A 25,086-nucleotide genomic window follows, 5' to 3' on the forward strand; every position below is an offset into this window, starting at 1 on the left:
ATTCAGTCAAACTTTTGTTAGGGCGTGGCACAGGGTCTCACATCCTTCCGATAATTCACTCAGCCTCTGTCTCTTCTCAGAAGGCCCCTCCAATTGCAGTTTGCAGAACACATTTTTTAATATCCCATAAGTTTTCATTATCAACTAGTAAAAGGTGTGTGTGTGTGTGAGAGAGAGAGAGAGAGAGAGAGAGAGAGAGAGAGAGAGCTCTATTGTGCATTTCATAGAAAATTACTGAACCCAGACCACTGAACTGAGTAAAGAAACGTGGAATGTTTGTATTGTTAATCTCTGAAAGAATTCAAGACAGGAAAGTATTTCCCCCCTCCTGTATATAACTTCAGAGAAATCTTGAAATCTTGATCTTATTCTGTGTCCCCCACCTTTGTTCTCCTAGCTCTTGTCATCTGCCAACATATGACAATTGGAGAGATGTTTGCTGTTGGTGATGAAAGAACCAAATGGTGGATTCTTCCATGCAAGCTGTTTTGTCTGGAGCTGTCATTCTAAATTCATTCATTTTCATGCAGCAATGTTATTTCAAACCATTCATTCTGCTATGCACCACAGTCCTCCCATTCCACCCAGGTGATTTTTTGGGGGGTGGGGTGGTAAAGCTTCTGCAACTTGAGATATAACACTTAAAATTAGTAATACTTAATATCTCTCAAACTTTGATTCCAAAAGTTCCATTGTAAAAAAACAACAACACTGAATGTAACATTGAGGGGTGTGTTTTTTATAGTTTTGATTTTTTAATAATATTTTTGTTAGTTTTCAATTACAGTCCAATAATAGCCTCATTATAACAATACCAATTTATAATACAGTTATTAATGCCAATTGTTCAAATACCGAATTATATAATCTAGATAAAGTGGGCCCCTGTGTGCTAGATTTGATGATTTTCTTTATTTCTGTGTTGCAAAAACTTACTAATTTCAATTACATTCTGGTCATAATAATAACCACTTATACAACAACTGCAATATTAATAACCTCTATTCGTGCTAGCAGTTCAAAAGCACATCAAAGTGCAAGTAGATAAATAGGGACCGCTTACTAGCGGGAAGGTAAACGGCGTTTCCGTGTGCAGCTCTGGCTCGCCAGAGCAGCAATGTCACGCTGGCCACGTGACCCGGAAGTGTCTCCGGACAGCGCTGGCCCCTGGCCTCTTGAGTGAGATGGGCGCACAACCCCAGAGTCTGTCAAGACTGGCCCGTACGGGCAGGGGTACCTTTACCTTTACCTATTCGTGTTGACACATTAAATGATTTATAAAATTACAAGTGAGGAACTCAGACTATATCCTTGTTCTTCCTGGGTGTGGCAGTTATTCCTGTCCTTGTAAGATGTTATGTCTTTCCCCTGGTTGGTGCTGTTATTCATCATGTATAGTTGTTATTCTGACCAAATCTCAAATTTGGGCAAAATTCCAATTTGGCTTACATTTATAGAACTGACATTTCATTTAAATTATATCAGAACTTCCTCCATTTGTGTGTATGTGCCATTTCCTTTGATGTCAGCAAGATGCTTTGCAGCTTCATTAATCCTAAGACCGGGTGAATGATGGCACTTAATTCTGTATCTGTTTGGAAACCGTGGCATGAATTGCTTGTTAGCTTTGCAGGATGGAAATAGGGGTTTGGCTTGCTAAGGCTGTTGTGGCCACATGCTCACCCTGTTTCATAATCTCCGTGAGTCGGGCTTGGGGCTTAGATGCATGCCACTTCTGGTTTTGCATAAACTTTGGGCAATAGTACATGGACTTTGGAAGATGGGAAGGCAGAATGCTGGCACTTGAACTAATTTGATCTGTCCATGATAATTTTAATGGGAACGGATGAATGAAGACCAGGCAGAAATAGTACAAGAAGCTGAGGGAAAAGAAAAGGCAAGTTTAGTGTTATAAACAGACTGAAAATATAAACGGCGGATATCGTAGCACCATTTTATCCATAGCATAACCACATATGGAATCCTGTGCACAGTTCTGGTTGCCACATGTAAAAGAAAAAAAAGATATAACAGCATTGAATGAATAGAAAAAGAGAATTTCAAAGATTAGAGCACCTTTCCTACTGAAACGTCTAAAGAGGCTAGTGAGGGGAGGGAGACAATAAGTGAATCAAATCTGGCACAGATGAAGCCCCCGCCTGCCCCAGAACTGTTTTTAGCCTGAAAAGTCCATATTGCTTTCTGGACCACCATCTGAGGGTGAAATGTCCGTGGACTTTTTCCCAAGAGACAAGTGTGAGGAGCAACAAATGTCTTTTTTTTTTTTAAGCAGTAGGCTACCTTCTAAACACACACACACACACACACACACACACACACACACACTTCCATCTGTGCAGGAAAGAATCATTATCAGAGTACAAGGACATATCCAGCTAAGCAAAAACACATGAGGATTTGAGCAGTGGCAGTGGAGCACCTGGGGAAAGTTCCAACCAAAACTTGACCAGCCTAAAGGGATGCATTTGGCCCCTCAGACTGACATTCCCCATCCCTACCCTAAGGCAAACTGTTTCTCCTCTCACTTCCAGGTATTTGCAGCAAAGAGGAAGCTAAAGCCAATTTTTAACTGGAAGGAGGGAGGGAATCTGTCCAAGCAACCATCCAATGAGAAGCCACAGGTACCTTGTGTTGGCCGGATAGGTTTATACGCAACAGCAAGATGATGTAATGTGCTGAGGTTATCTGATGCCAATCCAGAAATTGCTGATTTGGAAAAGTGCCCATTTTCAGAAGCTTGTGTCCTACTTTCAGGAAATGACTACATAATGAGAATCTGTGTTGCTAATTCTGTGTTGCAAGCAAAGAAGAGTTGCTTAATATGGGTTTATTTTCACAAAACGCTCTGTACTCTTGAGGGAGCCGGGAAAGGTTTTATTGTAACATATTAAATTTAAATCAAAATGTTTTTCTTTAGAATCAGGGGAGGGATATTTATGATAGTGATGAATGGTAAACTACTTTCTGTACACTTCACACACACACACACACAAATGTTAACGCTTTGTTAAAATGCTGTCTATAGAGCTGTCTTCTCTTTTAAAAATCTCTCTCTCCATTCACAAGCTGATCTTTTAAATATGCCACATATGGCCCAGGAATAATTTAATCAGGGCAGACAAAGAACTATAAACCCCTGACCTGAATAAAGAAAACCAAAATGCCAAAAAACAACAACAAAAACATTATACATTACAGTATAATGCTGAGAACCTTTTGTATTATCCTTCATACAGAATTGAGTTCATTTCATTACAACATCTTAGATAAGGAAAGATAAAGTAATTTGAGAAACTAGTTAAAGTGATGTCATAAAAAGGATACAATCAGTAGGGGAGTTTGGGACTGCATATATATACTGTGGCTTATTAAACATCAGTTCTAGATTAAAGTATTTATTGAACAATCAGAGACAGAGTAACTTACTCTTGGAAAATTTCCACCATTCCACATTGCTCTCTGATAACGTTGCCAACTTTTTTAACAGACCCCTACTCATTTGCCTTCAACAGCTTGATCTGCAGACATTAGCAGATAATGATGCTTATGCCAATATCATGAAAGGTTTCATCTGCTGGTTTTTGCAGGTAACCTGGCTGGCTTTAAAAGGAGCTCGGATAAATTCATAGGGCAAGGCCACTGTTGCACGCCACCCCAGTCTCCGAGTGGAGCGAGGTTCCAGTTGGTCACCCAGGGTATTTCCTTTTGGAATGAGGCACAGCAGAGACTGTGGTATCTTTATGATATATGGTTTATTTACACATATATACAACCTGAACCTACAGTGGAGGGGTTCACAGCATTTAGACCCCAAAATGGTATTGTTTTCCCACAGGAAGCCTTGGATTCAAACAGAAATAAAACATTGCTCTTACAGCTTCTGGCTTGCATCACACACTTTCTACTCTGGTCTTTTGCATTTCAAACCATGCGCTGGAGGAAGGGGCCCCATCCATTTGCCATCTCTCACAGAGCCCCCTTTCCTTTGTTTCCCTTAACGGCCAATCTCCTAGGCTGTCTCTTCAACACAAGAAGGTAGCCTGGCTTCTAATCCAGGGGTTAGAAGGATCTCGCCTGCAGCCAGCTCTTCCACCCCAAACTCACAACAGCCACTATGAAGAATGTGCCTTACCTCCTATAGCAGTGGCTGAGGAGTACAAGTGGACTGTTGTGCTCATGCCCTCCTTGTGGGCATCCCATAGGCTGGCCACTGTGGGAAGAGACTGCTGGACTGGTCTGATTCAGCGGGGTGGTTCTTACGGTTTTAAGTTGCTATTAAAGGCATAGGAATTGGGTTTTTTTGTTTTTTTATATAAATTAATAGACTACAATGTAGTAAATCACTTTTCTTAAGAGTAATCCTGGAGCATATGTATATATTGAAACAAGTCAAATATTCATTACTCTGGAGGAAGAGTTTGTTAACAGTAGCTTGAGAACCTCTGTTGGGGGAAAGGAAAAATAAATAAGGAAATTCCTGCACAGAACAACAAACCAAATCCCCAATTCTGGCAGTGTGAGAAGGAACCATGTGAGAGTCACAACCTTAATAGCTCATACCAGATTCTGTCTCAACGGCCATTAATAAACAGTAAAAGTTTGTGTATGGAAAAATATTATTATGGCTTGATTTCAAAGTCTGCACTGTTTACACTCACCCTTTTCTGGTTACAGACAAACACATTGGCTAATATTTAATTAAAACAAAACAAAACTCACTTCTTCTTTGAGGCTAACAAAAAATGATCCAACAATAATATAAATACTGATTTCCCCTCTCCACCCATAAAAGCATGAGAACTGTTTACAGTTGTTTTCTTGAGTAACCGCACAGAGACTGATTCTTAAAATACGGCATTGGGCTTTCAAGCTGCATTCCTAGGAACTCTGGACTTGAGCAGAAGCTTAACAGAAGTTGCTTAATTAGACGCTCAGTAACACGGTGGGCAACTTGAAAGAGAGCTTGGTCACCAGGTTCAAGCTTCTCTTCCAAAACGCAGAACCAGTTGGTGCATTGGGAGTGTTCTAGGGTTCACTCTCGTGAGTTGACAGCTAAGTTCACCAGGCTTAGACTGCAAACACCAGAACATGTCCCAGAATCCCCAGTCAAGTGCACAGAAGTAAAATATCCAAATATAAGAACGCTTCCTGCAGAACGTGCCTCTGAAACATTCCTTCCCACGTATCTGACCCAGTGAATAGTTGGGTAGCATTACATCAACATGCCTATACAAATTGGCCTGCTATAGGGTGTTAAGACAAGCAAAACTCTTCCTCCCCTGTGACACTAGAAAGAAACCAGCCTCCTGAAGAGCTGTGTTTTGGGCATGATTAACTCCCACAAGTCTTTCTCAAAACAGCAGACTCTCGTCTGTTCCAAGGATGATGCAATGAGATTCTGAAACTTGCAGTTTTATAAGACTAGTGTTTGCTTGCACTAGACTGGCAGGCTCAGATGTTTTGGCTTTGGGATGAAGAGCACTAGACTGGAGCAGACTGAAGCAAAAACACTGCAGGCACAGTTGCTGAAGTTTACATGGAAGTCCACTTCCACCAGCTCAGATTTTCAATGGTGAGGCAAAGATTATCTGTTCTCAGAGGCACTTTTAATTTTTTTAAAAACTGACGTGCTCTAGGGCTGAATCCTGGCATTAAAAACAAACAAAATCCAGCTTGTGCTAATTTATTATGGAATTATAATATTGTTTACCACAATTCCTCAAGTGGTGAGGAGTTTCATAGGTGTAGCACCTACCTAGATTTTATTTCCTTTGGAATAAGGTCAAAGGAGGCTTACTGGTCTTTTGTAATATTGGTGTTTATTTGAAAATATGCAGGTCGAGCGTAGGCACCCAAAATTCACTGCAGCCACTCAGTTTTCCAGGTCTATTACTTACACACACACGTGCGGCAGGGGTGAGGCAGATCATTGAAATCTCTGCTGGCCACTGATACGGAGAGTAATTAAGAGCAACCCGTCTTCAGTTTCTGTAACAAATAACACCTGCCAAGAGAAACTTGTCCAACCTGTTTAACGCTAACAGAACCCCCAAACTGAAAGGGACCCAAAGAGATCATCCAGCTCAGTCCCCCACCCATAACACTATGCACGGCATATTATTGTACAGTACTGTGTGTCACATTAAAATGAATTAAAAGTAACACATTGGTATGTTGTATATGCAGTACAAATGAACACAAGAGGTTTTTTGTGTGTGATGTTGTGTCACACATAATTACGATGTTTTATGTTCTTTATGTGTTGCCCCCTGCCCCCACCAGTTGGGAAGAGTGTTTTGACATTGGCGGCAGCTACTTCAACCTGCCTTATGAGTGAGCCGGCTCCAGAAAGCGTAGTGGCGTTCTCTCTGGACCTAATGGTCAGGGGTACCTTTACCTGTACCTATGCTTTAATTTGAGTTTTACTGGTTTTCAGTTATGAAACAATCTTATATACAGAAGGAGCGGAGAAAAAAATAACAATACCAACAGATCGGAGTACAGAGACAGCACAAAAAAGGGGGGGTATTATAACCGAAACAATCCCAGTTGTGGTTCAGAGGATGCACGGTATTTAGAAAAAAGTGCGATTTTTGCACCATGTTCCGTGTGTTCTGCTGGTGGACGAAAGCCATGCTCGATCGACTGCGCCCATTCAGCGGCGTTCTCTATAGCAATCAGCTGCCACAGCAACACGGTAGAAACGACCCCACTTGCTGCGCAAAAACAGCTGCGCGCCTTCGCTCTGAGCGTTCCACACAGCCGGCGCGAGCGGCCGCCTCTTGGGAGCATGCGCAGACGGAGGTGCAGGGGCGGGGTGGAGCGTCCCCGCGCCTCCTCACAGTGCGCAGGCGCACGGGTTGGAAGGCAGCCGGGCCCCTCCTCTGCTCCGTCACTGGCTAACAACGAGCCGGGCCGTCTCCGCTCTCTGTTCCCCCCTCCCTCCTCCTCCTCTTCCCCCCTCCGGAACCGGCGGGGGCAGCAACACCCGAAGGAGGGAGCCGAGCAGGGAGCCGACATGAGACAAGAGACCAGCCGGCCTTGGCGATAGAAGAAGAAGAAGAAGGTGGGTCCCCGGCCGCTCGGCTTCTCCCTCCCTCCCTCCGGTCCCCTTCATCCGCTCGGCTTCTACCCTCGCCGCTGCCCCACACAGCGGCGCCTTCCTCGGGCTGCTCCCCCCACCCCGCCCCCTCCCTCCCTCCCTCCCTGAGGAGGCCCCCTTCAACCCCACTAGCCGACCCCCGGTTCCCCTTTTAAGCACCTTCTCCCCCCCCCCCCAGTTCCCTTTGACTCCCACCCTCAGTGCTCCTCTCCCCCGGCTGCCCCCCCCCCGTCCACGAATATGCTCTCCCCCCTGCGCCTCCTTTTCTCTCTTCTTCTTCACCTCTGGCCATGTCCCATCCTCTCCCCCCCCCTGAGTCGCCCCACACCTGGCTCGCCTTCCCTCTCGGCGTCGCCCCTCTTCTCAGCTCCTTTTTTTTTACTTCTCCTGGGTCACCCCGACTTCCCTGTCTTCCTCTGGTTTATGCCTCTTTTGAGGATTATCTCACCCCCCCCCCCAATCTCTCCAGATGGGCGGGATATTATTATTATTATTATTAATTTCCCTGTTCCTGACTTCCCACTTCTACCTGACTTTCAGCATTCTCAGTGCATCATACCTCTTACCTCCGCAATCCTTTCCTCTATCTGCCTGCCTCTTCCCTTCCACCCACCACTTTCTGGTACCCAGATTCTACCTCTTCCCCGTATTCTCATTCACATTCTCTCCTCCAGCTTTCCCGCATATGCCATTGCTGTCTTTCTCTGGCTTCTTTCCCATTGATCTCTCCCCATGCTTGTCCTTAAAAGCCTTGGCTCTCCCCTTTGTCCCTTGGCAGCTCTCAGCTGTTCCCTCCTCTCTTTTAATTTTCTTCTCAGTTTATTAACCCCAGACTCAGGCTTTGTTTACTTGAGTGCCCTTTGCTTTGCCCCAGAATACTTCTTTCTTTCTCATCCAGCCTCCACCATACTCCCCCACTGTGGCTTTCTGTTCCCTATGCTATTCTTCTGCTTGCCTATTCTGAAGTTAGGCAGTTGTTCCCTAGCTGGCTCCTAAAACTGCCCTACCTCCAAATAGTTCAGATGGATAGTGGCCAAATCTTTGGGAAGTTTCCTCCCTCCTCACCGATTCTCTTCTGTGGTTCTTAAGCCCTTTCCCCTCTTTTTTAAGTTTAGGGAAAGTTATTTGTCTCATTAAAACTTGCCGTTTCAACTTCAGTTGCTGGAAAGGGGCTACAGTGCACAGGAGATTATTAAATTTACTAAAGTCACTTAATTCTATGAGTCTGTGGTAGATGAATTGAGAATAAATAGATCCCAAACTTAGTCACACTTGGTGACTTTTTCTGTTTCTGCTTTCGACTGCTTTGCAGACTGCAAGTGTGGTGAGAAAGAGGAAAGAAAACTGTTTCAAGCCTGTACTTTATCATTATTTGGATTGGGTTTTTCTGCTTAGATGTGTCAAAAATCCTGTGACCAAACTTTTCTTTTCACGTAGTTCTTGTCTTTCTAGCTTCCTAAGAATAATGGTTTGGTGGCTTGCTGACAAGCCAATCACTGTGTTGCAGAAAGTTGATCTTCCTCCAACATTCTTCCCTTTAGCTGTTTACAGAATTATTGTTGGAATCTTGGAAGAGACTGTTAACTTCCATTGGCATTCTGAAGCTAATTTGGAGAAGCAGCCATTTGTAGACTTTTTTCTGTAGCTGTAGAAACTGGTCCTAGCCACCCAGACTGCCTGGAACAACCCAGTCAGATGGGTGCGGGACAAATAATAAATGATAAACAGAATGGCCTCCTAACACCCATTTATGTTGGCTGTGTACACAATATTTGTGTACATTCTTGTGTGTGTGTGCATAAGAAGTCTTGATTGTTAAGCAATACACACCAGCCAGTAGTATTCAGTCCCATTAATTCCTTAAGGGTTTTCCTACTAAGTGCCCTAGTGGCAATTAATTACAGTATCTGTAGAGCATTGCATTTTTCATCAGCTTCTGTGTGCTTGTGCAGAAGTAAATTAACTAAAGATATACAAAATGTATGCCTGGAAGATATTTATTTTACTACTTACAATCTTTATTGTGTTTATAAGAATGAAATATTCATTATTTGTTCTTTTTGTTACTTTAAAATATTTCCTGTGTATTAAAATGATTGGGACCAACCCTGAGTCTTGGGGAAAGACTGAGCTAAATTTTAATAATTAGCCCATGTTGCATTCAGATTTCAAAATAGTCAGTTTTTTATTTACAGTTTGGCAATGTGTCACTCTTAGATATTAATTCAAAAATCTTATTCTAGGTATACTGAATAATTTCCATACTTTCTATGACCTCTTTTTGCTAAAAACAGATGATGTTCAGAGCAACTTTAATGGGAAAAATCAATAGAGAAAGTAAGAATAAAATCTTATACCTAGTTTTTCCCATTATATTCAATATACCTTGTCCCATTTTTAAAAAGAAGTTGCCTACTACATTTTCCAGTTAAAGTAGTTGAGTCTGAGGATATATTGTTTACATTATAGAGATCTGCTAGTTTTAGTATGAGAACATACTGGATTTTTGGAAGGTACCCCCTCTAATTTCCTTTTCAGAGAAATTTACTTGAATATATGCTTAAGTAGCACATAGCATAGAAACCTGTTATAAGGTTTTATTTGCCACTTGTCAAGTAACATAACCTACACCATTGAGATGAGATGAACAAATCCTTTTCTGACTTTCAGCTTCTTGGAGTTAAGTAAAGATACAGAATTGGTGCCTCCCAAGGTCCGGGTGCCATTATGTGAAGGAACTGGCACGTGCAAGTATAATACAGGGAGTCTTGCAGACGTGACTGGAAATATGTGGGTGTAGGATTGCATTCCTAGTTGCCTTTTGGCTACTGATTATTTCAAATGCATTTATTAGTGTATTCAAGCTTATGTAAAACCATGAGGACCACAACCTTGAAATGCCATAGCTGAAGTGAAAACACATATGTAGTACAAATATTGCTTTGTACTTCCTGTGGTTGATGATGTAATGCCTGTTCCTGGTCTGTATCAGTAACTGTGCAGGGTGTTCTGCTGATGTTCTGCCATCCTCTGAATGTGAAATTATTAATTGAGCCTGAAATGTGTTTCTTAAAATAGTAGATTAAGTACCCCAAACACACATATTTTAGCCCATGTAAATGATACTAATTTATGACTTAGTACAGTATAGTTATTCAGATTCCATGATGGTAATGACCTTGGCTATTGCCTTTTTAAACACGTGGTCAACCGTGAACATATTCTGATAGTAGCACCACCAGTAGAAATTATTGACCTTGAGTCCTCAGTCCTCAAAATCTTCTTGCATATGTCATCAGGATGTGGAATTTTGGTGATGAAAAGGAACATGCAAAAAGTCTCCATGGTTACTGTTTAAATTAGTGTCAATAAATGCATTTATTTCCTACTATTTTTGTTCTCTTTTCCCAGATCTGTATAGTACTAACTCTGTGCAACCATGGTGCAGAAATACCAATCTCCCGTGAGGGTGTATAAGAAGCCCTTTGAGTTAATTATGGCTGTAAGTATCAGTTTATAATATGTTAATGAATTACTTAACTGCTTGGGTGGGTAACATTGGTTAATAAAAACTGAGTGCCATGAGGTATGTTTGCTCTGAAGTGGGTGCTATGTAAGGCAATTTCCAGTTACAAATAAGTTATGCAGGCCTTTCACATTTGCTCCAGGATATGATGGTTGAAAAGTTTCAGCGGGTGATCTGGAACAAATACCTGAGGGAAATTAGAACAGTATGTTCTGTGTTTCTTGCTGTCTGTTCATCTAGATTAGGCAGTTCATGGGATCATTTCCATCACCACACCAAACCATGATTAATGAAACTTAGCTATAGTTTTAGCATGATATGTGAGTTGATAAACAACAGTTATGGTTGTTGCTCTGTCTCCAGAGCCTGTTGCATCTAGAGATTAGATTAGATGAAAAACAAAAGCAGTCAGGCAGCTCTAAAGCCATGGTATTTTAAAAATATATCAGACTATGGTTTGCTCTCAGACTTTGCTTAGGTATACCATGGTTTGATGTGATGTCTGAATTGAAGCCACTGAAGCATATGGTTTAGGGATTGTGATGTTGCACATATATTTTCTTAGTGTAGTCTTGAGATAAGCAATGTCTTTAGGGAGGAGTGAAATACGTATTTGTAACTTTTAAAAAACCTCTTGCTCTGAAGCCTAGCAGGAACTCCGACAGACTTGTTGTAGGAGGCACAGGAAGCCTGAAGGTGTTGGCAGTGGCCTTTTAAGCAGATCACCAGGACATGCTGTGCAAAACAACTTCTTTTGACTATAGGGCCAAGATATATTTGAAACACTGGTAAAGAGGATCAGTTCAAGTTGGCACTGTTTATACCTATGACTCGGAGAGACGTCAGCACAAGTATAGGAGCAGGAAGAAGAACGCCTACATTAAGATAGTATTAAGTGATGATATTAATGCATGTATTTAATCTGATTTTCCTCCTTAAATTCTCTTCAGCTTGCACACCTTGTCTGAAGCAATCTGGGGGGGGGGGGAGAGATCTTACCACCATTATATTTTATTTTCTAAACCAGTGTTTCCCAACCGGTGTTCCGCGGCACACTAGTGTGCCGCGAGACCTTGCCTGGTGTGCCGCGAGTCGGGCGGCGAGAGGCGGGGCGGCGGCGGCGAGGATCCGCGTCGAGCCGGGGCCGGCTCCGCGGTGGTGGTGCCGAGGTTTCTCTCTCCATTCTCCCCTCACACACACACACAGGAAATAACACAGGATCAGCTGACAGGACCCGGCCAATGGGGCGGCGGCGGGGCAGCGCGCGCAAAAGGGAGGAGCGCGAGACAGCGGACGAGGAGGAGGCCGGCATGTCCGGGCAGCAGCAGCAACAACAGCAGCAGCAACTCCCGACGACGGCTCCTCAAGCCCCGGGCAACCCTACTCCCTCACCGGCCTCGGCCGCCCTCCTGCTCCACCCGCCGCCGCCTCCCCCGCCGCCGCCGCCGGCCACCTCGGCCCCGCCCCCTCCTCCGCCCGCTATCGCCGCCACCACCACAACAGCCGCCGCCGCCTCAGCTGGGCCCATGCCTGCTGGGAGCGGCGGCGGCAGCAGCAGCACCCCGGCGCCCTTCCTTCACGGCGGCGACCCGGCCCTCCTGGTTCGGGAGGCGGGCGCGAGAGCCCCACCCCTCGGCACTCGCCAGCTCCGCGCGCGTCCTTGCCTGGGCGAAGGTGCTTCTTGGACGGGAGGCTGCGGCGACCAAAGACCCCGGCGGCTGTCAGGAGGAAGCGGAGGAGGAGCGGGAGGCTGACCCCGAACTCGTGGGAGGAGGCGAGAGAGAGAAGGCGCTTGGGCAGCCACCCCAAGCCGGCGCACGCGGGCGCCCCTTTGGAGCTGCCCACCTGAGCGCACGGGACAGGAGCGGCGATTTGATTCGCGCCAGGCCACGCTTGCTGCGGAGGGAGGAGGAGAGCAGCGCCTTCCAGCCTCGTCTCGCTTCGTGACAGCGCCGACCGAGCCTGAGAGGGAGCAGATCCGAGGGGGATCTCCCCCACCCAGCCACCCCCTCGCCGCCCGCCCTGCTCCTGTCGTGGCAGCTGACGAGCCGACTCGCCCTGACCTGCGGGGTCCCCCACGCCGCCTCCGCTCACGGCGGCGACCCGGCCCTGAACGAGCAGGAGAAGGAGCTCAAGCGGCGCCTCAAGCGGCTCTACCCGGCCGTGGACGAGCAGGAGGAGGAGTTGGAGGAGTCCCTCAGTCCCTCGCTTTGCTGCCTCCTCCCCCCCCACCCTCAAAGCTTGGAGGTTCCCCGGCAAGGGGGAGGGGAAAAAATTGAAACTTACACTTTCGTGCGTCCCTCCCGGCGTGACGCTGCGCGCTGACGTCACGGGGCTGTAATGGTGGTGTGCCTCGAGATTTTTTTCATCAATCAAGTGTGCCTTTGCCAAAAAAAGGTTGGGAAACACTGTTCTAAACATCCTAACGGAGCATAGCATGATAACTCATGGGAATATGGGTGAAAAAGAAGTTAGGTTTTGGTTAAGTGAGAAAGAGAGCTGAAGCCATCATTTTTTGTGTTCGTAGGAAGTTGCTTGCATAGGAGAAGCCAGCAAGATTTATAAAAGCAGAACAAAACCCAACCATGCTAATAGAACTTCAGTTTTGTTGGCAATATGTCTCAATCCTGAGCATGCATCTTAAGGTCAGAAATTGTGCTGATGAGCACATGAGAGAGATGTGTTCAGTCAAGTTCTGCTGATGCTTTTAGCAAGTTTGCAGATAAAAGTACATGGTTGTGGACATGCTGAAGGAGCCATTATTTCTCATTTTATACAAGGGCTTAAACAAGGTTCGGTCCAGGAAACCGTATCCTAGATCTAGGAAATTCTACTAAGTATCCTCTTCCTTGTTCAGAAGTCCTTGAGAAATCTTAGCCTGGTAATGGTATCTCCTTAACACAATGGCCAACCTTCCTTCTTCCGCCTCCCAAATTCCTCATGGGAATGGACTGGCAGCAAACAATGTGAACCCTTCTAGGGTGAGACTTGTTATTAGTGAGTAAAGAAGTCTTTACTCACCACCTTCAAAAAAATAAAGTGATGTTAGAAATCACTAGGCACCAAAGCAAAATAATGTGTATTTTTGGTACTTCTGCTTCCTGTTTTAAGGCAGAGGTTTGTCTATGAAGGATGGAGACATGAGAGTTCTCAGCAGTTTCAAATATAAGCTTTGGGCTTCACTTTGAAGCCTTTGTTTGTTCATGGCCCACTAGCCATATATTGCAAACATCTTCGCAATAAGTATGCAATAATAAGTATGTAGAGTTGTGCTCTAGCTGTGTAAAACATAATTTGTGCATCATACCTAGAAGCCCCCATATATGCAGTGAAAATGTTCAGTCTGTTGAAAAGGAATACTAAACCAAGTTTACAAATATCTTCAAAACCTAGCAAGAACAAGCTTTTTAATGCTGGCTTAAATGGGTTTTATGCATGAGCAGTGCAAACAGTTTAATGGATTTGTTCAAGCTTGGAATATATAACCTACTGAGCTCTGAACAGCAGATACATTTCAAAAAGATACACTTAAAACTTGAGAATTTGGCTGAAGGGGTGCTTTATAAAATGCCCCTGTAATGCAACTAAGTGATTTACTTTAAAAACTAGACTCCCTGAGCTCAGTCCGGCAAATATGTGTATAGCAACACAGTTCTAGATTAAGTGAACACACTAAACAACATCATCTTTGTCCTGATGAGTTGCAGCCAAAGTTGGTCAGGGCTTGATAACAATGAGGGTGGAGTAGGAATGTTTTTTGAGAAGGAAACTGAAAGAGAAGGTGGTGGTAATTCCTTTGCGCTGTTCTCTTCCTTCAAGCAAAAGCCTTTTCAGTGGAATTAGATTTCAGAAAGGGAAAGTTGCATGTAATTAGGAAACCTTTAAAAAGTTGCTTTACTTCATGGTTCACAATGCTAACTATATTGATTCTTATCTCTGGTAGGGGAGAAGTGTGGCCTAGCCAGAAACCAGTAGAGCAGGATTGGTCTACATAGATTTTAATCAGTTTTATTGATGCTGAAGATGGATGCAAGCTTTTATTGTCAAGAGTTGCTAAAAAATCAGCAAATGTCTTTGACTGGCAGACACCATAAATATTGGCTTGGAGTTCAGTTCTGTTGGTCTATTGCCTCTGTAATGCTGGTAATAGTAGTTTTGGCTTTTATAAGATTGTCATAATGAAAAATAATGAGACTTTTCTTGAGTTTAGTATGCTTAGGCTTGTGGCTGCACTTGATCTTGGCAGGATTGTTGAGGGTTTGGAGAAGAGGAGACTAGCTGTGAGACAGAAGTTCTTTGCAAAGCAGAGACCTTATTTACATCTCTTTTAAAGCTGCATATGTGCTTTCCTGAGTGCAGCCTTTATTTGCAGCAGAATCCTATACAGGCTGCTCAGAAGTAAGTCCCACTGAGTTCATTGTGGCTTACTCCTATGTAAGTGGGTGTGGAATTGCAGCTTTAGTGTAATGTTAGGCTGACATGCAGAGAACCACATCGCTAGTTACCTGAAGATTACAGTTGGCTGTTAAAATGAGAAAAGTCACTTCTCAAATTACAAATATTGTGTGTAGTTTTGTTTTGTTTTTAAGACTATTAAGCATGCTAAGTTTTATGCACGTATGGCTCCGGGCACAGCAAAGTAAAATGGAAGCAGTATAGAAATCAGCCAACTTTTTAAAAGCCTTGTCTCTAGAAATTAGCCTTGGAATCCTGTGACTTGAAGAATTAGAGTGTGTTTGGATTTTGTATCTGTTACACTCCTCCTTATTCTTATTTCAGGGCATTCTTCCTCATTTGACTTATTTAAATGGCAGATTTAAAGCATTATTTTACAGTAAGTGATTACATAAAAAGAACCCTTAAGAAAGCTTAAGTAAAATGCAGGAGTTTCTGTTCCTCTATTAACAGCCAAAGAAATTGTGGGGAACTTAACTCTGTTTTTGTACTATACTCCTATGAATTAAGGGAGAGGCTGGTTATTGTGTTGTGGATTGGGTTTTATTGGCTTCTAGCCTTTTTGCCGAAGTCTGTCCCTCTGGAAAGTATTTGCTGAAAAGTATGGTTGGGGGTTAGCATCAACCTGTCTTGATGCTTAGGTTTTGAAGATTCACTACCCCTATTTCAGTCTATATATAAAAAAACAACAACAAGAAATGTAGCACAAAATGAAACTGTGGCTGTTTCTGGCACCTGAATTCCTAATCAGGGGTTTCAAAAGCACAGATGGATTCCTGAGAATCTGCGGGCCAGTGGAGACTGTTCCATTAGGGTGAATGGGGCACTGCCCCACCAATCACATTCCGCCCCCAGTCATCCCTCCTGCCTGCCATCTAACTTACAATCAGCTCAAGAGGTGGCTGTGGCTGTCAGCTTCCTCCTCAGTCTCAATTTTGACTTTCTGGAAAGCAGCAGAAGGATGCCGGACAGAACTCGAATTACAGTGGTACCTCAGGTTAAGAACTTAATTCGTTCTGGAGGTACGTTAACCTGAAACTGTTCTTAACCTGAGGTACCACTTTAGCTAATGGGGCCTCCTGCTGCTGCCATGCCTCTGCTGCACAATTTTTGTTCTTATCCTGAAGCAAAGTTCTTAACCCAGGTACTATTTCTGGGTTAGTGGAGTCTGTAACCTGAAGCGCCTGTAACCTGAAGTGTCTGTAACTCGAGGTACCACTGTACTTGTCCCACCTATCATTGCTCTCAAGGTACCCTAACGTAGTGGCTTTTCTGAACAGCAGCAGGCATTGATGTTATGCTTTTGCTTCGATAATACTGTGATACGTACACCCTGTGTGATCAAAAAGGGCACATTTATTGTATTTGTAGCCTCTTGTCTCCCACAACACTGTGGGAACAAATGTCATGGAATTCAGATATGCTCGGGCCACAATAGGAGAGCAAGCAGTGAGTTTCCTGACAGAATTGCTTACTTTTCCAAAACTTATTGTGTTTCTCCACTTGCTGGAAAATGTGAGTGACATCAGCCTTGGGTTTAGTTCCAAGAACCTAAGTTGTTCTGCCAGTAGGTCTTCCTCCCTCTTGAGGGTGTTTTCTAAGTATGTGTACTGAAAAATACCCTTTGTTTTTGTGTATACACTTTCTGTTCTGCAACCTGTCAGAATTTAGTTGTCAACTTTGCAGTTCTTCCTGTGTGCTTTGTGATGGTAGTTCATGGTCTGTAAACTGCAGATGCTGCTGTTGTCACAATTTGTCTTTAATATGAGTGGCTGATTGTAAACTTGTTTGTCAGGACCATCAGGCCCAAAAATGGCAACTAGGCATTCTGTTTTGGCGACTGTAACCTCGGTTTAAGGAGTGATTTGGCGCCTAGCATACATATCTGAGTTTCTAAGACTGATCCATATGTCCACCTGTATTCCAGTGTTTATATTCTGCTGTTAGTACCTCTGGAGGAAGTCTTCATTATTTGATTATCACTGGTGGTGGTTTTATGTGTATGCTGCCAAGCAAGTGAATGCAGCTGGTGTTATATCCTTATATGTGGGTTTTGGCTATATTTATATGGAGCCCCATTGCCTTGTGACTTCCTTGCAGACATCTGTTTGCCTTATAGGGGAAATGCCTGACTTTCCTGTCTTGTAGCATTTGTGAAAGGCATAGCATCAGCATAAGGGAACCTGTTAACATAGCACGCCACCCCTCCATTCCCCTTATAAGCCTGCCTAATGTGCCATCATTTTCAGTAAGAGGACACCGCAAACTCCCCTGCCATTTGCATTTTATCACAGTCTTTGCTATTGACAGACAGTTCAGGGTTTTGTTGCTGAGCGAAGGAGAAGCTTGCTATTCCAGTTTTGTGAGTAGCCTGTAGCAGTGGAAGAAATAAACATAATTGCAGAACAATTGCATAACTGGAGAACAAAAGATCACAGCTGCCATGCTGGTGGTCTGTACCTTGTTGCGCAGGATTCTCCTGAAATTCCATTACTGCAGTGAGCTAATCGAGATTTAACTGGTGTAGACCACACTGTAGCAGCTGTGTCTGGAATCGTGGCAGTATTCTCTGAGTTAGGTCCTGCTAATTGAACCTGGGAGACCAGAAGACGTTTTTGGTCTTAAATATTTATTTGGGGAATGGACATGGTGTTGTAGAATGAGGTGGTGGTATCCGTATGCATAGATCTATGCCCTTGGAACAAATTCAGGTTCATTGTGAGTGCAGTTTCTTCAAACTGCCATTTCATTGAACTCCAGGTTGGCTGCCAAAGTCAGCTCTGCTGTGTGACCTACTCAGCATGTGGAAAATTGTATCTAAGGGGTGGGGGTGGTTTGCACAAAATTGCAAAGCTTCAGTATCTGAGACCCTTAACCAATGTTCCAGCCACTGAGCCATGCATTCTGAGTTAGAAAGTTTTGCTCACCCCACAAAGGCTCAGGCTTCAATGATTACTTGACGTCTTAAGAACAAGGAAACGAGTTAATTAAAACATTCCAGCCGCTTAGAATTTTGTGATGGATTTAGCATAACCCAGTAAGGCGACAGGCAACCTTTTAATGCTGGGCTTCACTGATACATTGTTACTAGAAAGCCTTCTAAAATTCACCCAAATGAGACCTGAAGCTGTGCAAGTTCAGATCAGCATATAAATAGCTAAGCTACCCTTTCAACCAAAATTTATTTCAAATCTTATAGTTGCTAAGCAACCCTCTGCATTGTCATGGGCTGAGCTGAGATTTTAAGCTAGGGGAGGGTGATGTCGGAAGCTCTTCTCCACTGTCTCAGCTGGTGATGGGCTCTGTCATTTCCCAGCATACCAATCGCTCTGGGAAAATGAAATGGTGCAGCCGTTGACTGTGCACAGATCATATGAGGGAAGTCTAGCTGCTGAATGTCTTGAAAGAAATAGAGAATGTCTGTTGTAATCAGATTTTCACTGAAGAGTTCTAAGCATGGCTGTGTTTAGAACACCACCATCAACCAAAATCATGCACTTAAAATTGCGTAGCCATAGAGCAAAGTAGAAACTAGTAATACTGATTAGACCAATGTTTCCAGATCTAGATGTCGTCCTTGGTGTTGAACAAAATGTCTACTACTAACATGGAGCAATTACAGACTAATAAAATATTAATAGTTACCTGAAACTACGAAGTTTGTGTTGAGGCACCAGCTTGTTGCGAGACAGCTACAATGCACACCACCTATTTCAATATATATTTTTGAATTGTGAAAGCTAAAAATAGGTTACCATTTTCATATCCAAGCTTAGGCTCACTTTCTCCAGTCGTCTGAACTAGAATGAATTCTGTGCACAATTATAATTACAGTCATTCGTACACATCGTGCTTACTCTTCATGCACAATTCTTTTAAGCTGAGAGTAAGAGAAAGCATTTGGTCTCCTAAGTTCCTCATGCTCTACAATGTATTTAGTTTACCTGCCCAGTCTTGTTGTAGTGATCTAGTTTTGTTCTTTTCATAATCCATCTGCTTCCTTTTGAGTCACATAATAAGTATGATGGGGTATTCATGTGCTTTGCACCTTCAGAGGTTCAAAGCCAGCTTTGAAAAAAGATGCCATTTCCTCTTTAAATACAAACTATAATAGCCTTTGATTCTGCTTTTCAGCTACATTTGGGGCACTGAACAAAATGTGATCAGCACTATAATCCTAGAACCTAGGGTTTTAAGAGTGAATGGTAAGGGCACAGAAAAAGCAACATTTAAATGAATTTAATAAGCTTCCTTCAGATACTGATTCACAGGAATGTTGAGTGCAAGCAAGAGCAGCAGTTAGGCTCTATGTGGAAATAATGCAAAATACATTATGTAAGTAGATTCTGCCGGGGAGCTTATTTCTCTTGTAATCCTGTTCAGAAGCAGAATTTGTTTTCAAATCATGGTGCTTGATTGTCTGAGCTTACCTATTTTGGGCGATATTTGGAAACTCATTGCTCCTGCCAAAATTAAGGTGACTTAAATGGGTGCACAAACAACCTCCTTAGTGTCTTGAATGCAAGAAAAATACTGTTAAAATGCTATTTTTAATGGTATGTGTAGTGGGGCCAGCATGACATTTGGTATATCACAGTGTGAATGCAGGATTTTGTTAAGGCATTGGGGTGGATTCATCAAGCATTTGGAGAGTGTTATATAAGTTGAGACAGTTACAGTGGTACCTCGGGTTACATACGCTTCAGGTTACAGACTCTGCTAACCCAGAAATATTACCTCGGGTTAAGAACTTTGCTTCAGGATGAGAACAGAAATTGTGCAGCGGCGGCGCAGCGGCAGTAGGAGGCCCCATTAGCTAAAGTGGTGCTTCAGGTTAAGAACAGTTTCAGGTTAAGTACGGACCTCCAGAACGAATTAAGTACTTAACCTGAGGTACCACTGTATATAGATGGCTGAAGACAACATAGTCATACTGCAGAATCTTGAGACGGATCATTGCCGTGGAAGTGGATTTGATATGGAAGTAGCATTAGACTTTCAACAACTCATCTGTATTTTGGGAAACAGTGATTTGTCAAAAGCCTCCTGAGTGAATTTATGACAGAGTAAGGATTTGAACTCAAATCTCATAGTCAGACTCACAATATCCATTGAACCAGATGACTCCGTATGTTGGCAGTCTTGATGAACTGCCAGATTAAATCAGTTCAGACCAAGTTCACACCTCCAGTTTTGCATTATTTTGCCATGGAACATGCAGATAGAAATAGAGGCTATCCAGTTAGCAGAATGCTTTTTGTGGACTGCATTGCGTCAAGGCTGAAAGTTTATGAAGGCTTTGGGTGTACTTCATATTTGAATGTTCTCCACCAAATGAACTTTCTGCACATGCTGTTTTTCTATGGCATGTGCTTCACTCCCTCCCTCCCCCAATCCCCCAGCCTGTGTGTTTGTGTGTGTGATGTGTGCACTGCAGAGCATTCCAACATTCAGCTGCCCTCCTTCACTGGTACAGCTCAAGGAAAGCATTCCCACCTGTTTCTGCTGACTATATAAGTTGGCCCAGAGTTATGCTTGCTCTTGGAATACCATTATTCTCTCTCCCCGCCCCCATTCCTCTGTTAAATTTGGTAGTAGAAAAGCTGAGCATTTTCGGTAACTGACACCTTGGACTGAGTTAGCAGGGTTTTTTAAATAATAAGTAACTTCATAGAGTTACTTAATTCTACGAAGTTATTTAATTCCATTAAGCTACATAACTTGGGCAAGTTATAGAAAATAACCGTTTCTCAGTCCTAGTGGGCAGGGTGTTGATTTTATGCTCATGGCTAATATCAGGTGAAAACGAAATTCCTGTGTTCAGTAGATAAGAGTGTAAATATTGATATTTGATGATCAGACCGTTTCCTCATTTGCACGGAAAATCTTTCCTGAATGCTGAGTGCTTTGTGGTGACATTGAATTAGTTTAGGCCAGCTTTCACCAACTTGGTGTCCTCCAGGTGTTTTGGACTACAATTTCCATCAGCACCAGCCAGCCAGCACTTGCACTATAGCTGTATAGCACAGCCTGGCATGAAGAAGCAACTGCACAGGTTCCAGGAGAGAAGATGGCAACCACTTTGCTGCTGTGCTAAATCTTGGTTTGGTTTAACATTTTGTCTAAGCCCAAGACAAACCACAAGCTATTGACCATAGTTGATTGTTGTGTCTTCAAAAGCCCCCTTCAAAGTGTTATTTCACACAGCACTTTGAAAAGCACTTCATAGGCCCCTTTGAGCCAAGTCAGGTTTTTACCTGCTCTGTTTTTGACATCATACAACCTGAAGTATAGAGCAGCTGGGTGTGTCCTGTCAGAAATGGCCTCTTGGGCCAAAAGGGGAGGCCTGGTGGGCCTAATAAGGCTCGCAGGCTGGAGGTTTCCCACCCCTGTAAATAAACCCACCCAGTTTTGACGAAAAATGAAGAAATTGGCATGTGTTTGAGAAAGATCAAGAGACTGATGTGGTTCAGTGCAGCAGAGATTCTTTACTTGCAGAAGTGGACAAGAGCTAGGATTTCACTTCTGCATTTAAGAATTCATTTGAGTGTGACCTTCAGTTTGTTGCTGTTGTGGTAAACCTGTGTCTGGGCTGTGCCACTTCAGATGGCTGGTAGGCTTCTCACGATTGAATACTCCTCCCAGCTGAATACTAGTATCTTAGCGGGCTCTCAACCTTTCTCATGGACTTATAGCTTTGCATATGAAGAGAGAGGTGCAGGTGTTGTGTGTGTGTTTGTACAGAGGAGCATCCACCTGCAGTCTGAAGCAGTACAAACTAGACACTGTTTAACCAACTAAGTCAGAACTAGGCCTAAATCAATCTGTGCCCTGGACATCATGCCTGCATGCCGCTGCTGTCACAGCTGGGTCCCTAGTCTGGCCATTCTAGCCAGTCTGCCATTTTAAGACTCTACGTCCCTTATAGGCAACGGTAGTAATGCTTCTACTTCCTTATTCCTCTCTCAGATCTATTCCTTTAGGGTGAATGCATGTTTCTCTTGAGTAAATATGTTGCCATGAGAGATGGAAAGGGTATCAGTTTAACAATTCAGCCACCTTCCCTGTTGTTTTCAGCTGCATGTTTGTTCTTCCAGCCCATAGAATCCCAATCTCTTCTCATGACATCTCCATGAAACAGCCCACTGTGAAATAAAGTAAAATGGAACCGACAAAAAGCCCTGATTCTGTAATTGGGCATTATGGGAGAATATTGGATACATGTACACAACACAACTGTTCTCTCTGCATCAAGTGAGGCCCTGAGAATAGGGAATGCAAAACAGTTTGTCAGTCTGTGTTCAGGGATTCGAAGGGATTCCTTCGAATCCCTGAACACCCCTTGTCTTTTGGAGTTTTCTGGGTTTTTCTTGAAATGCAGTACCATTTTGGGGGCGATTCAAAGCTTCATGGATGCTGTGACCATGTTCTTTGTTTAGCTGAACTGAGGACATTGCTGTGTGAGTAACTTAATAAAAGGCATTAAGTTCTTAGGCACAAGTATAGTCTGGTAATGGCACATAGCAGTCATTACATGAATGTAGCTATTGTGCTTGGGGAGAGCTATTATTGCAAGGAACAGACCTTGAAAGTCTTTACTAGCCTCTGGGGAAGTACTTTCGAGAGTCGCCTGGAGAGCTTTCACAAGGAGTGAAAATTAGACTCCGAGCCTGCTAGTGCCACATACTGTTGTTGGTAGATACTTGAAATGCACAAATCATCATCCTTTAATTATTTTAACAACTTGAAGAAAATGCTACGGGTCGTGATCAGCCTTGTAACGGAGCTTTGACATTTGTTCTTCCTTTCTTTCACAGGCTTACGAAAAAAGGTTTCCTACATGCCCCCTCATTCCCATGTTTGTAGGCAGTGATACTGTGAACGAATTCAAGAGCGAGGACAAGGCCATCCACATAATTGAAAGGCGCTGTAAACTGGACGTAGATGCACCACGGCTCCTGAAAAAGGTAACTGAATAACAATGGTTGGCCTGAATAGCTGTCTGCAAGGCTGCTGCTACTCCAGTTTAACTTTGCCTCTTCCCTTCTCTCAGATTGCAGGGGTTGATTATGTTTACTTCATCCAGAAGAACTCACTGAACAGAAGAGACCGCACTTTGCACATAGAGGCCCACAATGAGACTTTCTCAAATAGGGTTGTCATTAATGAACACTGCTGTTACACGGTGAGTCAAGGCAGGTTGGTGTGGTTTAAGCTTTTGGGGGCCTTCAGTGGAGGTTTGCACTTTGGCTTTTCCTTCAATAAGAAAGTTTAATGCTGCACATATTTTGCTGGCATTTTTGAGCTGGGTAACTTGGACAGAATCCCACAACACTGAAATATCAGATCTAGTCATATTTAACATTCTGTGCTCAGGCAGCACAAACATATTGAATATGTTAGGACTGGCATGTGTTCAGAACACTTCATTTTCATTCTGATTTAAGTCTGCACGGGTGCTAGCAGGTGTTCAGGCTCCTACTTGATAGTATGTCAGTGCCAGGGCATAGGATATGATGCAGGTGAGCTGACAAGTTCTTGTCCCAGTGTCTTTTAAACTTGCAGACAGCCATGATTTATTTTTTTAGGAAAAGCAGACAATCAAAGCAAGGTAAAGAACTTTGTTGCATGCATAAGTTTCCACATTCTTGCCAACAGGAAAATCTAAATACCAGGGGAAATAGGCATATAAATCAAGCCTATGTTCACTGTCTGCTTTTTTTTCTTCTTTTTCTTTTAAAGAGCTGAAAAATCTAGAGCTAGCAATTCAATTTCTTCAATGATAAGGGGGTTTTAGGCTGCTGCTTCTCTTCAGAGAGGTGACAACATCGCAGCAGCCATAAAAACTCTTAGCTGCTAAGAAGAAATAGGAGTAGTGTGTGTCATTTTGAATACTAAAACCCAATTTTAATTCTGGCTGCTAATTCCAAACATTTAATATTCCTCTAGAATTACTTTTAAGGCATCCACCATAATTACTCATAATTTTCCAAGTAGAATTAATTTAGCAAAGTACAGGAGTTGCCTGCCCAAGTTAAATGTGCCAGATCTCTGCTTTCAGCCTTGCCATATGCAGAGTTATATTAACCTAATTAATAAACTCCAGTGAATGTAGGAATGCCTACCTCTGCACAGGAACAGGCTGTTAAATTCCTTATGCCTTGAGTTAGACAATACACAGCAATTCCTTTCTCTGTGGCAGTTTTCAGGATGACTTGTGTGATTTGTGACAGGAATTGAGAAAAGTTGACTTCTGTGATGGTGGAAGCCATGTTGAGAAACTAGCAAAGAGTTGCACCAATAACTTGAATGTGAATACTTGGAATAGTTCTGCTGAAATGCAGGGATTACACATGTGTCTTGCCTTTTTGGATCTTGAAATGGGACTAAAAACCAAGAGAACTGAAAACTCATAAACATGAGCTTTACAGAGCCCACTTAGGTCGATTACTATTTTAAAACCTAAATCCTTGACCAAAGTACATTTGCAGTCTTAAGCCACTGTGGTTTACATTGCATAGTGGTGCAGCTTTAAACTAAAGCTTAGTTGTGTTGTGCATTGGTGAGCATGCCAGTTGGTTGCACTGAAAAAGAACGTTGTATGCTGTACTTCAGAATTTCTTGTGATACTTGATCAGATTTCTCACACTATGTGCCAACCTTTTGTTTCTCAACACCCCAGGTGCATCCAGACAATGAAGACTGGACATGTTTTGAGCAGTCTGCAAGCCTTGATATTAAATCTTTCTTTGGATTTGAAAGCACAGTAGAAAAGATTGCCATGAAACAATACACCAGCAATATTAAAAAGGTGAGCTTTCAAGTTTGCAACTCCTTGGCCTGCTGGCTCTCGATATTGCAGCTGGAGTGATTTTGAGCCCATTTGGGATTTGTCCGGCCAGGTTCGGCTTTATTGGTGCCTGCTCTTGTCCTCTATGAATGGCGCATTCTTATTTAGACAATATTGATTAATCTGCTCATG

General features: G+C 43.1%; 1 protein-coding gene and 1 long non-coding RNA gene across 4 annotated transcripts in view; one reads left to right on the forward strand and one right to left on the reverse strand.

The window, feature by feature from the left end:
• Positions 1–605: 605 nt before the first annotated feature.
• On the reverse strand, positions 606–1,339 carry LOC309362516. The gene is made up of 2 exons (XR_014164993.1): positions 1,250–1,339; positions 606–1,001 (listed from the first exon to the last, which is right to left on the reverse strand). It is a non-coding gene; the product is annotated as an uncharacterized lncRNA (long non-coding RNA).
• Positions 1,340–6,849: 5,510 nt separating this feature from the next.
• Positions 6,850–25,086, forward strand: part of SEC14L1 (SEC14 like lipid binding 1) — a 37,553-nt gene continuing 19,316 nt past the window's right edge. The window contains exons 1-5 of one of the 3 annotated variants that reach the window (XM_081897715.1): positions 6,850–7,087; positions 10,535–10,625; positions 22,922–23,071; positions 23,158–23,289; positions 24,787–24,915. In XM_081897715.1, coding sequence (XP_081753841.1) covers positions 10,563–10,625; positions 22,922–23,071; positions 23,158–23,289; positions 24,787–24,915 — 474 coding nt within the window. In that variant the 5' untranslated portion in view covers positions 6,850–7,087; positions 10,535–10,562. Of the gene's footprint in view, positions 7,088–10,532; positions 10,626–22,921; positions 23,072–23,157; positions 23,290–24,786; positions 24,916–25,086 lie in introns of all 3 variants that reach the window. The other 2 variants (XM_081897714.1, XM_081897716.1) reach the window with 2 other exon arrangements.

The sequence above is a fragment of the Podarcis melisellensis genome, assembly GCF_964234715.1.
Source record: "Podarcis melisellensis genome assembly, chromosome: 2".
Taxonomy (NCBI): Eukaryota; Metazoa; Chordata; class Lepidosauria; order Squamata; family Lacertidae; genus Podarcis; species Podarcis melisellensis.